At 39.0% G+C, this 16,691-nt stretch overlaps 1 protein-coding gene across 1 annotated transcript; it reads left to right on the forward strand.

Annotated features, from left to right (window-relative positions):
- Nucleotides 1–15,531: 15,531 nt before the first annotated feature.
- LOC107779639 (secreted RxLR effector protein 161-like) lies at nucleotides 15,532–16,020 on the forward strand. Its single transcript, XM_016600096.1, has one exon. It carries the CDS (start codon nucleotides 15,532–15,534, stop codon nucleotides 16,018–16,020), a length of 489 nt encoding a protein of 162 aa, XP_016455582.1.
- The last annotated feature ends 671 nt before the right edge of the window (nucleotides 16,021–16,691 follow it).

Consider the following 16,691-nt stretch of genomic DNA (forward strand, 5'->3'; position numbering starts at 1 on the left):
AATTTTTTGGTGTATAACAACATCAACCCATATGTACTAAGCCACGTCATACTTGAAAGAGATCACCCTTCCAACCCAAAGGAACTGGACGTAGGATTCACTTTGAATCTGAACTAGTATAAAACATTCTGGGTCATTTACCTTCTGCAATGTATTTGCTTATATTTAGTTTTGAAAAGCCTAATCGACTAAAACGCAAGTTAGTCGACTACCTCGAAAAAGAAAAGAAAAATTACAATTCACCCCTCCCCCCTCTTGCAATTTCAATTGATATCAGAATAGGCCTCACACGTTTTGCTTAACAAATTGTGAGAAAAGATAATGGCAAATCAAGTAACTATTTGAGTACTCTTTCAAGAAGGAACGTCGCAAGTTAGGCCACTATATTTCAATGGACAACACTTTTTTCACTGGAAAGTGCGAATGGAAATTTATGCAAAATTCTATGATGCCAAAGTATGGTGCGTTATAAAAAAGGAAAACTATCCACTACCGGCAGTAGCTCAACCACCCACTGATCCTGAAGATATAAATGAATTCAAAGATGAGCAAATAGCGGTCGTTTAGGTTAATGCTAAGGCACAAAACTTGCTCTATAATGTTATAAGTGGAGAAGAGTATGAGAAAATTTCAAACTGTGATACAGCCAAAGAAATGTGGGATAAAATGGTAGTCACTTATGAAGGAACCAGCAAAGTGAAAGAAACTCGGATAAATATGTTGGTTCATGATTATGAACTCTTCCAGATGAAATAAGGAGAATCCATTGAGGAAATGTTTGCAAGATTCAGTAAAATCATTAGTGATCTAATAGCCTTTGGTAAACCCTACTCAAGTGGTGATCAAGTTCGAAAAATTCTAAGGAGTTTACCTACCACTTGGCAGACAAATGTAGTCACACTCGAATCTCAAGATCTAAACAAACCTTCATATGATGAACTATGAGGAGATATTATATCATTCGAGTAAACCCATCTCAAGAAAACAAGTTAGGAAGAAAAGAAGAAAATAGTTTCCTTCAAAACTACTATTGAGGGACCTGAAAATGATATTGATGACCACACAAAAGCTCTTGAAGAAGAAATTGCCATGGTATCAAGAAACATGGATGGATTGATGAGAAGGTATAGAAACACAAGAAGGGGAAGGATGCCATCTAGGCGAACCAGACAATACAATGAACAAGACAAGAATGATGGAAACTGTTATGAGTGTGGAAGGTATAGGCATGTTCAAGCTGAATGTCCAGATCTTAAAAGAAAAGTCTCCAGAGGGTTCAATAAAACAAATCCTTTGGAAGATGGAGTGATGAAGACAGTTTAGAACACAAATAAATAGCAAATTTATGCTTCATGTACATCTTGGAAAACAACATGAACAAATACTCTGGTTGCTAGACTGATGAAGATGCATCAGATGACGAATGCAAGGAAGATACTAAAAATTGTTTCATGGAACGAGGTGAAACAAGCGAGGTAAGATCCTATAATTGTGATAGATGTAATGAATTACAAGATATTCTTGACCTTACCCTGAAGAAGCCTCAAAAAATATTAAATGAACTAAGAAGACTCAATAGGTAAAAGAAGGACTGGGAACTTAAGCTTGATGTGAAGACCCAAAATGTCATCTTTAAAATTTAATGATTAATTCTGTGTTCTAAGACCTCAAAAAGCACTATTTATCATTCCTCGACTTGCGTGCACAGTCCGTAAAATTTTTCGGAAAGTTTTTATATGAAAAATGGATTAAAATGTGAATTAGAGCTTTAAAACTCAACTGAGTTGACTTTGGTCAATATTTTGAGTAAACACACTTGGATCAGTATTTTGACAGTTTCGGTAGGTCCGTATCGTGATTTGGGACTTGGCCGTATGCCCGGAATTAAATTCCGAGGTCCCTTGCCCGAGATATGGAATTTTGATGAAAAAGTAAAAGTTTAAGTTCAAATAGTGACCGGATGTCGAATTATGTGCAAATAACCCCGAAATAAAATTTTTATGATTTCAACAGCTCCGTATGGTAATTTTGGACTTAAGAGCATGATCGGAATTTTATTTGGAAGTCCGTAGTGAAATTTGGCTTGGAATGGCAAAAACAAGAATTTAAGTTTCGAAGTTTGACCGGGGAGTTGACTTTTTTATACCGGAGTCGGAATACAGTTTCGAAAATTTTCATAGCTCCGTTATGTCATTTATGACTTGTGTGCAACATTTGAGGTCAACCAGACTTGATTTGATAGGTTTCGACATCGAATGTAAAAGTTAAAAATTTTAAGTTTCATTAAGCTTGAATTGGAGCATAATTCGTGGTTTTAGCGTCGTTTTATGTGATTTGTGGTTTAAAATAAGTTTGTATGATATTTTACGACTTGTTGGTATATTTGTTTGAAGTCCCGAGGGCCTCCGATGAGTTTCGGATGGTTAACGGATCAAACGTTGGACTTTAAACAACTGCTGCAGTTTTTCCTTTCTGCTGGAATTTCTGGCCCAAGATCGAGCCCAAGATCGAGACCCAAGATCAAGGCCCAGGATCGAGACCCACGATCGAGGCCATTATCGAAGTCACAATCGAGGCCGATGATCGAGGCCACGATCGAGGCCTAGGATCGAAGCCATGATCGAACCACGATCGAGGCCGAGGATCGAAGCCAAGATCGAGGTTGAGGATCGAGGCCATGATCGAACCACGATCGAACCAAGATCGAGGCCGAGGATCGAGGTCATGATCGTGGGCTGACTAGGCAGAATTATAAAAGAGGGCATTCGTCTCATTCGTCATTTTTAACAAATTGGAGCTTAAGGAGAGACGATTTTTGATAGATATTCAAGGAAAAGACATTGGTGTAAGTGATTCTAACTCGGATTTGGTCTATATACACTAATATATAATTGTTTTCACCATTTAATTAGTGTTTTGAGATTAAAATTTGAGAAATATTTAGAAATCTCATAGAAATGAATTTTTGAGATTTCAGTATCGATTCGGAGTCAAATTTGAGTGAAACCGGTATGGTTAGACTCGTAATTGAATGCGTGGCCGGATTTCATAACTTTCGCCAGATTCCGAGACGTGGGCCCCACAAATAAAATTTTAATTAATTTCGGAATTTTTATTGAAAATGTAGTATTTTATTATAGAATTGATTTCTATAAATTTTAGTGATTGTACCGAATTAGTTTTGATTAGATTCGAGCTAATCAAAGTTGGATAATCGAGGAAATGGCCTTCTATTGGATTAAATTGGAGCAAATTGAGGTAAGTCTCTTGTCTAATCTTGGGAGGGGGAAATTAACCCACAGGTGATTAAATTAAATAATTGTTGCTAATTGTGGGGGCTACGTATGCACAAGGTGATGAGAGTCCGTGCGTAGTTACTATTAAATGCTAAAGTCCGGGTAGTTTAGGACTCAAAAGCATGAATTACTTGTGTAAATTGTAGTCTTTACTTAATTAAATTATTTGATATATTTATATATATGTTGTGAATTGTTAGATAAAAATATTAAAAGATGGAAATATATATATATATATATATATATATATATATATATATATATATATATATATATATATATATATATATATATATATATATATATATATATATATATATATATATATATATATATATATATATATATATATAGAGAGAGAGCTTAAATTTTCTGTTTAAATTAACTAATTGTTAAGAGAAATTGTTCTTCCTCCAGAATTTATCTTATAATAAATATACTCTCATTCCGGGGGTACATAAGAAAATGTCCTCCTTTCTTGTGGAGCGGGCCGAATGCCTCGGCATGATAGATGCATCTATGGATCGTGCCGCACGTCCCTCGGCAGTGTACACGAAACTTTGGATCGGGTCGTACAACCTCGTCAGAAATCGTGCTTAATAATAATAATAATAACACGATACTTGGATAGTTAATTGCAGCTTGTAAAGCTATTTGATAAATTGGAAATTTATTGAAATTGAATTGCAGCTTGTGAAGCTATTTGATAAATTGGAATTTTTATTGATTTGAAGGATTTAATTAATAGATTGGAAATTGTTACATTTGAAGGATTTTTATTATTTCTGCTAATTGAATAAAATTATTGTTAACTCTGTAAATCATGTTGATTTGAATAATTATAATTTATTTCATTTATTATTGTTGACCCTTAGTGAGTGTCAAAGTCAGTCATCTCGTCCTACCACTTCGAGATTAGGCTTGATATTTACTGGGTACACGTTGTTTACGTACTCATGCTACACTTGCTGCACTTTTTGTGCACGATCTGAGGCAAGTACTAGTGGAGAACCTATCGTCTTGCACCCACGCTATCCAGGGGCATAGTGGCGAGCTACCTTTTTTAGCCGTTCTGCAGCTACCAGTGTCTGTCCTTGTATTTTTTATTCTGTCTATTTTTATTTCAGACAGTATTTGAGGTTTTGTATAATCTACTAGATGCTCATACACTTGTGACACCAGGTCTTGGCACACACATTGGTAGAATTTGGTGTCTTATTATTTTTCTTGGATTTAAATTTTATCGATATATGTTTAATGTATTAGTTGGCTTGCCTAGCTATAGTGTTGGGCGCCATCACGACCTATAGGTGAAATTGGGTCGTGACAACATGGTATCAGAGCACTAGGATCACGTAGGTCTCACAAGTTATGAGCAGACCTAAGAAAGTCTTGCGGATCGGTACGGAGACGTCTGTACTTATCTTCGAGAGGCTATAGGGTGTTAGGAAACTACCTTTCTTTATATTCCATTGTGAAATTAATGTAGTACTAAATATCCTTCTTTTATTCTCTCACAGATGGTGAGAACGCTCTCTAATGAGGTTCCAGACCAGGGAAAAGCTACTCCCCCAGTTGCTAGAGGCCAAGGCAGAGGCCCAGGGAGGGCTCCAGCCCGTGGTAGAGGGCGAGGACGTCCCAGGACTATTCTAATTATGTCGCCAGTGGGTCCAACAGAGAATCCCATTATTGAGGAGCAGGGTGAGGTGCCTGTGGCAGAGCCAGCTCCGGTAAATTTCACATCTGTACCGGGATTTCAGGATGTCATGGGTCGTATGTTGCGGTTCATGGACAATATGACTCAGGCCGATTTATTTCCGGCAGACCCAGCCACATCTCAGGCGGGCGGGGGAGCACAGACTCCGACCGCACAAGTTCATGGACAGGAAGCGGTTGTATATCAGACCCAGGGTGTACTACCCGTGGGTAGAGCCCAGCCAGTGGCAGCAGCTACACCTGAGCCCAAGCCAGTTGTAGCCGCTGATCCGTAGAAACTATTGGACAGATGGACTAGACTACATCTTCCTATTTTTGGGGGTGAGCGACATGAGTATCCACAGGATTTCATTGATTGGTGCAAGGATAAACTGTACAACATGAGGATATTGGAGTCTCATGGGGTAGACTTTGCTACTTTTCAGCTAGAGGGCAGAGCCCGTAGATGGTGGCAGTCTTATGTTCTTGGCAGACCAGCAGATTCTCCTCCCATAACTTGGGAAAGGTTCACCCCTATCTTCCTGGACATGTATATTACACCCTCTCAGAGGGAAGAGTTGAGGTTTCAGTTTGAGCAGCTCCAACAGGGTCAGATGTCAGTGACCGATTATGAGGCGAGGTTTTCTGAGTTATCTCGCCATGCACTTATGATACTCCCTATTGAGGCGGAGAGAGTGCAGAGGTTTATTGCGGGTTTACATACTGGCATTCAGGCCACTATGGCTCGAGAGGTTGAGATGGGTACTTTTTATGAGCTAGTCATGGAGATAGCCCGCAGGATTAAGGGTGTACATCCGCGGAGCCGAGAGCAGGTTACGAGAGATAAGTGGTTTAGGTATTCTGGAGAGTTCAGAGGTGCTCCGTCTGGGGGTAGAGGTCAGTTCGTGAGAGGCCCCCATATCCAGCACCACCGCCTCCTCGAGGTGCTCCAGTACGACCTTATCTCGGTGCTATACCAGAGAGTTCTTATCGCCCACCAGCTATTAAGGGTCCTTCCAGTGGGTATTCAGGTCCCCAGGGCCAAACACTTAGTCAGCAACCCATCGCACCGAAGAGTTGTTACAAGTACAGGGACCCCAGTCACATGTAGAGATTTTGCCCCAGGCTACGGGGTAGACCAGTACAGCAAGGTTAGCAGCCTTTGCTTACCGGACCAGTTGCTCCACCAGTAGTCTGACCACCAAGAGGTGGAGAACAGGTGGGTAGGGACCGTCCTAGAGGTGGAGGTCAGCCATGCAGAGGCCAGCCAGTTGGCACTCCAGCTCGGTTCTATGCTTTTCCGTCCAGACCAGATACAGAGGCCTCAGATGTCGTGATTACAGGTATTATTTCTGTTTGCGGCAAAGATGCCTCAGTATTATTTGATCCAGGATCTACGTATTCATATGTGTCATCTCTATTTGCTCCATTCCTGGGTGTTTCTCGTGAGTCCTTGAGTAATCCTGGTTATGTGTCCACTCTTGTGAGCGATTTTGTTGTTGTGAACCGGATCTACCGGTCCTGTATTATTACATTCTGTGGTTATAAAACTAGAGTAGATCTCCTATTGCTTGAGATGACCGATTTTGAAATTATTCTGGGCATGGACTGGTTATCTCCATATCATGTTATTCTGGATTGTCATGCCAAGACTGTTACCTTGGCTATTCCAGCATTGCCTAAGCTGGAGTGGAAGGGTTCGTCTGTTAGTTCATTTAATCTAGTTATTTCTTTTATAAAGGCTCAACACATGGTTGAGAAGGGTTATTTGGCTTATCTAGCCTATGTTCGGGATACTACTATAGAGACACTGACTATTGATTCAGTGCCTGTAGTTCGGGAGTTCTCCGATGTATTTCCTTCAAATCTTCCAGGTATGCCACCTGATCGTGATATTGATTTCTGTATTGACTTGGCTCTAGATATCCAGCCTATATCTATCCCACCGTTTCGCATGGCTCTGAAAGAATTCAAAGAATTGAAAGAGCAACTTGAGGAGTTACTAGCCAAAGGGTTCGTTAGACCGAGTGTATCGCCTTGGGGTGCACCGGTATAATTTGTGAAGAAGAAGGATGGAACAATACGGATGTGTATTGATTATCGTCAACTAAACAAAGTCACTATTAAGAACAAGTACCCGTTGCCGCGTATTGATGATCTATTTGACTAGTTGCAGGGTGATAGGGTGTTCTCTAAGATTGACTTGAGGTCGGGGTACCATCAGTTGAAGATTCGGGATTCGGATGTTCCGAAGACTGCTTTTCAGACTAGATATGGTCATTATGAGTTTCTGGCAATGTCTTTCGGTTTAACTAACTCCCCGACAGCGTTTATGGATTTGATGAACAGGGTATTCAGGCCATATATTGATTCGTTTGTCATTGTCTTCATTGATGACATTTTGATCTACTCGCACAGTAAGGAAGAGCATGAGCAGCATGTGAGAGTAGTGCTTCAGACGTTGCGGGAACAAAAGCTATATGCTAAGTTCTCTAAATGTGATTTTTGGCTTGAGTTTGTAGTATTTTTGGGGCATATTGTATCGGGCGAGGGCATTAAAGTTGATCCCAAAAAGATTGAGGCAGTTCAGAATTGGCATCGTCCCACTTCGGCGATTAAGATTAGGAATTTTCTGGGTTTGGCAGGTTATTATCGTCGGTCCGTGGAGGGTTTTTCGTCTATTACAGCTAACACCTTTGACCAAATTAACCCAGAAGGCTGCTCCGTTTTGATGGTCCGATGATTGTGAGGTGAGCTTTCAGAAGCTCAAGACAGCATTGACTACATCACCAGTGTTAGTGTTGCCTTCCAGTTCAGGATGTATACAGTGTATTGTGATGCTTCACGCGTTGGCTTGGGTTGTGTATTGATGTAGGAAGGGCGAGTTATTGCATATGCTTCACGCCAGCTGAAGTCCCACGAGAAGAATTATCCGGTACATGATTTGGAGTTAGCTGTGATTGTTCACGCTCTTAAGATTTGGAGGCATTATCTTTACGGGGTGTCTTGTGAAGTTTACACTGATCATCGCAATTTTTTCAGCATTTGTTCAAGCAGAGGGACCTAAATTTGAGACAGCGCGGATGGCTTGAGTTACTAAAAGACTATGATATTACTATCCTGTATCATCCGGGCAAAGAAAATGTGGTTGCAGACGCCTTGAGTAGAAAGGCAGAGAGTATGGGTAGTTTGGCTTTCATTTCAGCAGAGGAGAGGCCATTGGCTTAAGATATTTAGTCCTTGGCCAACAGACTTGTGCGGCTGGATATTTCAGAGCCCAACCGAGTTCTTGCATGCGTTGTAGCTCAGTCTTCCCTATTTGAACAGATCAAGGCTTTCCAGTATGATGATTCACACTTAATGGTTCTTCGAGAAACGGTACTACGGGGTAGTGCCAAGGAAGTTACTATTGGAGCGGATGACGTTCTGCGACTCCAGAATCGTCTATGTGTCCCTAATGTGGATGAACTGAGGAAAACGATCCTAGAGCAGGCACACAGTTCTCGGTATTCTATTCATCCAGGTACTACGAAGATGTATCGTGACATAAAGCAGCATTATTGGTGGCGACGAATGAAAAAGGACATAGTTGAGTATGTAGCTAGGTGTCTAAATTGTCAGCAAGTTAAATATGAGCACCAGAGGCCAGGCGGCCTACTTCAGCAGATGACTATACCAGAGTGGAAATTGGAACGCATCACTATGGACTTTGTAGTTGGGTTGCCGCAGACCTTGCGGATATTTGATGCAGTTTGGGTCATTGTCCACAGGTTGACCAAGTCGGCACACTTTATTCCTGTTGTGACTATGTATACTTCAGAGAGGTTGGCCCAGATATATATTCAGGAGATAGTTCGGTTGCACGGCATGCCAATTTCCATCATATCAGATAGAGGCCCTCAGTTTACTTCACATTTCTGGAGAGCAGTACAGAGTGAGTTGGGGACCCATGTAGAGCTCAGCACATCCTTTCATCCGCAGACCGACAGGCAGTCAGAGCGAACAATTCAGATTTTGGAGGATATGCTCAGGGCATGTGTGATTGACTTTGGAGGTCAGTGGGATCGTTTTTTGCCTTTGGCTGAGTTCGCTTATAATAACAGTTACCAATCCAGCATCGAGATGGCTCCATTTGAGGCTTTATATGGTCGGCGATGTCGTTTGCCCATCGAATATTTTGAGCCCGGTGAGGCTAAATTATATGGTACTGATTTGGTGTAAGATGCCTTGGAAAAGGTAAAGTTAATTCGGGAGCGACTTCGTACAGCACAGTCCAGACAGAAGAGTTACGCAGAACAGAAAGCGCGGGATTTATCATTTATGATGGGTGAAAAAGTTCTCTTGAAAGTTTCACCGATGAAGGGAATCATGAGATTCGGGAAGAAGGGCAAGTTGAGCCCAAGGTTTATAGGCCCATTTGAGGTGTTGAGACGAGTTGGGGAGGTTGCTTATGAGCTTGCATTGCCTCCCAGCCCATCGAGAGTTCATCCGGTTTTCTATGTATCTATGCTCCGAAAGTATCATGCTGACCTATCGCATGTGTTAGACTTCAGCACATTTCAGCTAGATAATAGCTTAGGTTATGAAGAGGAGCGAGTTGCCATTGTTGATAAACAGGTTCGCCAGTTGAGGTCCAAGAGGATTTCTGCAGTAAATGTCGAGTTGGGGGGGCCAACCAGTCGAGGAAGAGACTTGGGAGGCCGAGGAAAACATGCGGAGCAGATATCCACACTTATTCAGCACTTCAGGTATAATTCTAAACTCGTTCGAGGACGAACGTTTATTTTAGAGGTGGAGACTGTGTTGACCCAAAATGTCTTCTTTAAAATTTAATAATTAATTTTGTGTTCTAAGACCTCGAAAAGCACTATTTATCATTCCTCGACTTACGTGCACAGTCTGTAAAATTTTTATGTGACAAAATGGATTAAAATATGAATTAGAGCTTCAAAACTTAACTGAGTTGACTTTGGTCAATATTTTGAGCAAACGAACTCGGATCAGTATTTTGACAGTTCCAGTAGGTCCGTATCGTGATTTGGGACTTGGGCGTATGCCCGGAATCAAATTCCGAGGTCCTTAGCCCGATATATGGAATTTTGATGAAAAATTAAAAGTTTAAGTTCAAATAGTGACCGGATGTCGAATTATGTGCAAACAACCCCGGAATAGAATTTTTATGATTCCAACAGCTCCGTATGGTAATTTTGGACTTAGGAGCATGATCGGAATTTTATTTGGAAGTCCGTAGTGAAATTAGATTTGAAATTGCAAAAATAAGAATTTAAGTTTGGAAGTTTGACCGGGGAGTTGACTTTTTGATACCGGAGTCGGAATACAGTTCCGAAAATTTTTATAGCTCCGTTATGTCATTTATAATTTGTGTGCAAAATTTGAGGTCAATCGGACTTGATTTGATAGGTTTCGACATCGAATGTAAAAGTTGGAAATTTTAAGTTTCATTAAGCTTGAATTGGAGCATAATTTATGGTTTTAGCATCGTTTTATGTGATTTGAGGTTTCAAATAAGTTCGTATGATGTTTTAGGACTTATTGGTATATTTGGTTGACGTCCCGAGGGTCTCGGGTGAGTTTCTGATGGTTAACGGGTCAAAAGTTGGACTTAAAACAGCTACTGCAATTTTTCCTTTCTGTTGGAAATTCTGGGCCAAGATCGAGCCCAAGATCGAGACCCAAGATCGAGGCCCAGAATCAAAGCCACGACCGAGGCCGAGGATCGAGGCCACGATCGAGGCCGAGGATCGAGGCCACGATCGAGGCCGAGGATCGAGGCCATGATCGAACCACGATCGAGGCCGAGGATCGAGGCCGAGGATCGAGGCGACGATCAAACCATGATCGAGGCCGAGGAGCGAGGTCATGATCGAGGGCTTCCTGGACAGAATTATAAAAGAGGGCATTCGTCCCATTCGCCATTTTTAACAAATTGGAGCTTAAGCAGAGGCGATTTTTGATAGATTTTCAAGGAAAAGACATTGGGGTAAGTGATTCTAACTCGGATTTGGTCTATATACACGAATATATAATTGTTTTCACTATTTAGTTAGTATTTTGAGATTAAAATTTGAGAAATATTTAGAAATCTCATAGAAATGAATTTTTGAGATTTCGGTATCGATTCGAAGTCGAATTTGAGTGAAACTGGTATGGTTGGACTCGTAATTGAATGGGTTGTCGGATTTCGTAACTTTTGCCGGATTCTGAGACATGGGCCCCACGGACGAAATTTTAATTAATTTCGATATTTTTATTGAAAATATAGTATTTTCTTATAGAATTGATTCCTATAAATTTTAGTGATTGTATCGAATTATTTTTGGTTAGATTCGAGCCAATCAAAGTTGGATAATCGAGGAAAGGGCCTTCTAGTGGATTAAATTGGAGCAAATTGAGGTAAGTCTCTTGTCTAATCTTGTGAGGGGGAAATTAACCCACAGGTGATTAAATTAAATAATTGTTGCTAATTGTGGGGGCTACGTACGCATGAGGTGATGAGAGTCCGTGCGTAGCTACTGTTTAATGATAAAGTTCGGGTAGTTTAGGACTCAAAAGCATGAATTACTTGTGTAAATTGTAGTCTTTACTTAATTAAATTATTTAATATATATATATATATATATATATATATATATATATATATATATATATATATATATATATATATATTGTGAATTGTTAGGAAAGATATTAAAGGATGGAAATCTCATATGCTTAAATTTTCTGTTTAAATTAATTAATTGTTAAGAGAAATTGTTCTTCCTCCAGAATTTATCTTATAATAAATATACTCTCATTCCGGAGGTACATAAAAAAATGTCCTCCTTTCTTTGGAGCGGGCCGAACGCCTCGGCAGGATAGATGAATCTATGGATCGTGCCGCATGTCCCTCTGCAGTGTACATGAAACTCTGGATCGGGCCGTACGACCTCGTCAGAAATTGTGCTTAATAATAATAATAATTACACGATACTTGGACAGTTAATTGCAGCTTGTAAAGCTATTTGATAAATTGGAAATTTATTGAAATTGAATTGCAGCTTGTGAAGCTATTTGATAAATTGGAATTTTTATTGAAATTGAAGGATTTAATTAATAGATTGAAAATTGTTGCATTTGAAGGATTTTTATTATTTCTGCTAATTGAATAAAATTATTGTTAACTCTGTGAATCATGCTGATTTGAATAATTATAATTTATTCCATTTATTATTGTTGACCCTTAGTGAGCGTCAAAGTCGGTCATCTCGTCTCTATCACTTCGAGATTAGGCTTGATACTTACTGGGTACACGTTATTTACGTACTCATGCTACACTTACTGTACTTTTTGTGCAGAACCTGAGGCAAGTACTAGTGGAGAACCTATCGTCTTGCACCCACGCTATCCAGCGGCATAGTGGTGAGCTGCCTTTCTGAGCCGTTCTGCAGCTACCAGTGTCTCTCCTTGTATTTTTCATTCTGTCTATTTTTATTTCAGACAGTATTTGAGGTTTTGTATAATCTACTAGATGCTCATACACTTGTGACACCAGGTCTTGGCACACACATTAGTAGAATTTGGTGTCTTATTATTTTTCTTGGATTTAAATTTTATCGATATATGTTTAATGTATTAGTTGGCTTGCCTAGCTATAGTGTTGGGCGCCATCACAACCTATAGGTGAAATTGGGTCGTGACACTTGAAGTTTGTGAAATTGAAAGAGATGTACTTCAAGATGAAGTTCAGGAATTGCAAATGCAACTTAATGGCATGCGCAAGTCCACCAGTCACAGTTCTGTCAAATCTAACCAGGAGACTTACAAGTCAATTGGAAAAGGACTTGCTAGAACTGAGTCTACAAGTACTAACACAAGTGGGAGATTGAAAACTTTATCAACCTCTATGTGTCATTAATGTAATAAAGTCAGACATAAATACTCTTTTTATAGATTTTGTAAATCAAATATTTTCGGATGGTTTTGGAAATCCAAAAATAACCCTGATTCTAGTAAAACTAACCAACAAAGACCCAAGCAAGCTTGGGGTACCTAAAAAAAGGTAATAATTCAATTTGCAGGAACACCACAGAAAGAGTTGCAAAGGAAAATAGTATTTCGACAATGCATGTTTCAGTCACATGACGGGCGACAAAAATCTGTTTAAAGAAGTCACAAAAATAAATGGAGAAAATGTCAAATTTGGATATGATTCAAGAGGAAAGAAAGTTGTTACTGGCACAGTTCCATTCAGCAATAATTGTGATATTACAGAGGTATATCTTGTGGATGGACTCAATTACAATCTTCTAAGTATAAGTCAATTGTGTTATTTTGGGTACGAAGTTAAATTCAAGAAAACAAGATGTGCTATTGAAGATGAGGCAGGTAAGATTATTCTTCCTGGTAAAAGGTATGGAAACGTCTACATTCTTGATGGCATTGAAAATATAGATAGTGATATCTGTTTAGCATCCATATCTGATGATCCATGACTCTGGCATAAAAAACTTGGTCATGCAAGCATGCATCTAATTGGAAAGTTCTCCAAGCATGATTTAGTTATTGGTCTTCTCAAGGTCAATTTTTCTAAAAATCATGTATGTGATGCATGTCAAATTGGTAAAATAACTAGAAAGTCTTTCAAAACCAAGGACATTGTGTCTACTACCAAGCCTTTACAATTGCTTCACATGGATCTATTTGGACCTACTAAAACTGTCAGCATTGGAGGTAAATGATATGATTTTGTTAGTGTTGATGACTACTCACGTTTTACATGGGTGATTTTCTTATCTCATAAAGATGAAGCATTGAAAAACTTTGATATTTTCTATAAAAGAATTGAACGAGAAAAGGGGCATCTTATTGCAACTATTCAAAGTGATCATGGAGGAGAATTTGAAAGCAGAGCTTTTGATGAATTCTGCAACGGTCAAGGATACACTCATAATTTCTCAGCACCTAGGTCACCACAGAAAAATGGAGTGGTTGAACGTAATAAAAGAACTCTACAGGATATGGCAAGAGCCATGATACTAGAGCATTCCCTCCTAAATCATTTCTGGGCAGAAGCAGTTAGCACATCTTGTCATATTCTCAACAAATAGTTAATTTGACCTATTTTGAAGAAGACTCCATATGAATTATGGAAAGGTAAAGAAATCCAATATTGGATACTTTCACCCCTTTGGAAGTAAATGATTTGTCCACAACAATGGCAAGGACAATCTTGGTAAGTTTGACCTAAGGAGTGATGAAGGTATATTTCTCGGCTACTCGAATAATAGTAGATCTTTTAGAATCTATAATAAGTGTACCCTATGCGTAGAGGAATCAATTCATGTTATTTTTTATAATAATAACTCTATGGCCGAGAAAGGAGATTTTGTAGGTGATGAAGAGATCAGCCAAAGATCAGTGAACAGAAGATTTCAAAAGAAACTGATGTCAATACGACTGAAACCCCAATGTTGACTAATGAAGACATTAGTGAGCATGATCAACCTCAGAATGAGTCGACTAATCAACGTACTGAAGCAGTACTAAATGAGTGGAGAAACGGACCAGAATATCCTCAGAAGTTCATCATTGGAAATCCAATTGATTGAATGAAAACAAGAGGAGCTTTAAAGAAAAAGGCTAACATCGCACTCATATCTCAAATAGAGCCAAAGAAAGTTGATGAAGACTTGAAAAACTCAAGTTGGGTACAGGCTATGCAAGAAGAACTTGATCAATTTGATAAAAATAAAGTTTGGACATTGGTGCCCAAACCAGCAAATGCAGCAATCATAGGAACCAAATGGGTATTCAAGAACAAACTGAATGAAGAAGGTAAAGTTATCCGGAACAAAGCAAGGCTAGTCGCTCAAGGTTACTCTCAATAGGAAGGAGTCGACTATGATGAAACCTTCACTCCAGTAGCACGGTTAGAATCAATTCGTATCTTATTAGCATATGCTTCTTTTAAAGGTTTTAAACTATTTCAAATGAATGTTAAAACTGCATTTTTAAATGGCTTCATTGATGAGGAGGTTTATGTTAAACAACCTCCTGGTTTTGAAAACTCACAATTTTCTTATCATGTGTTTAAGTTGATTAAGGCTCTCTATGGGCTTAAACAAGCACCTAGAGCTTGGTATGAAAGACTAAGCTCATTTTTGGTTAGTCATGGATTTTCGAGAGGTAAGATTGACACTACTATTTTTATCAAAAGATCATCTTCTGGAAATCTCATTATTCAAATTTATGTTGATGATATTATATTTGGAAGTTCTAACCTTATTTTATGCAAGGAATTCTAAAATCTCACGCAAAGTGAGTTTGAAATGAGCATGATGGGAGAATTAACTTTCTTCCTTGGACTCCAAATTCATCAATTAGATGAAGGGATCTTTATATGTCAGACAAAGTACACAAAGGAGCTAAAACAAAAATTTGGAATGGTCAATGTCAAGGCAATTGGGATTCCCATGAGTCCAGCTACATCTCTTGACAAATATGAAGAAGAAAAATCAGTAGATGAATCAAAATACGTGGAATGATTGGATATCTACTCTATTTGACTGCCAGTCGTCCAGACATAATATTTAGTGTATGCAGATGTGCCAGGTTCCAAGCAGCTCCAAAGGAGTCACATTTAACTGTCGTGAAGCGAATTATTAGATACCTTATTGGAACTATTTCACATAGATTATGGTATCCGCGCCTTAACAATTTTAATCTTGAAGGTTTTTCTGATGCAGATCTTGCCGATGATAAAGATGACAGAAAAAGCACAAGTGGAACTTGTCAACTCCTTAGCAAATCACTTATTTCCTGGAACAGTAAGAAACAGGGATCAATTGCACTTTCTACAACTGAAACTGAATATATTGCCATTGGGCAATGCTGTGCTCAACTACTTTGGATGAATCATCAATTAAGTGATTATGATCTTTCGTTTAAGCCTGTTAAAATTTTCTGTGATAATTTTAGTGCTATATGTCTTTCAATAATCCTATGCATCATTTTAGAGCAAAGCATATAGATATCAAGCATCATTTCATAAGAGATCATATTCTTATGAGTGATATTGAATTATCTTTTGTTAACACGAAAAATTAATTAGTTGATGTTTTTACTAAGGCTCTTCTAGAGTATAGGTTTCAAACCCTTAGGGATTTACTTTGTATTATTACCTTTTGCAAATAAGGCTTTAATTTCTGTTTTACTTGAAAGATTGCGTGTCAAAATAACTTTTAGTAAAAAAAATCTTTTGTTATTGTGTTACTTTATTATTACCGCTTGCTGCATTAATTATGCACCTTCATTTTTAGCCCTTTTTTCTACATTTTAGGTTTACCGAGATGGGAACTGAATCAATCAGTCACGTCTCTTGCCTTTATATGCCCCGTCAGTCATGTCAATTCAATCACGTCGCTTCACCCCTCTCTCCACCTCTATAAGTCCGCCTCTCCCCTTAAGTTCTCTGTATACACCCTTCCATCATACTCTCAAATGGCTAAAGCCTTAAAAATCCCTTTTCTTCCACTCGCAAAAGGACCTAGTCCAAAGTGAAAAACCATTCTCAACCACCAGAACCAGTCACTATTGGCTCTGACCACTTTGAGAGTTTCTCATCTTCTCAAGAATTCATCTCCGAGAATGCTCGGGCATAAAAAGCACTGGGGAAGCGACCCATGGAAGAAGGAGCAGCAT

Source organism: Nicotiana tabacum, chromosome 14 (assembly GCF_000715075.1).
Source record: "Nicotiana tabacum cultivar K326 chromosome 14, ASM71507v2, whole genome shotgun sequence".
In the NCBI taxonomy this organism is placed as follows: Eukaryota; Viridiplantae; Streptophyta; class Magnoliopsida; order Solanales; family Solanaceae; genus Nicotiana; species Nicotiana tabacum.

What these genes read in the sequence shown, in the direction of transcription:
- LOC107779639 (XM_016600096.1), top strand. Translation starts at nt 15,532, where the DNA reads ATGATTGGATATCTACTCTATTTGACTGCCAGTCGTCCAGACATAATA.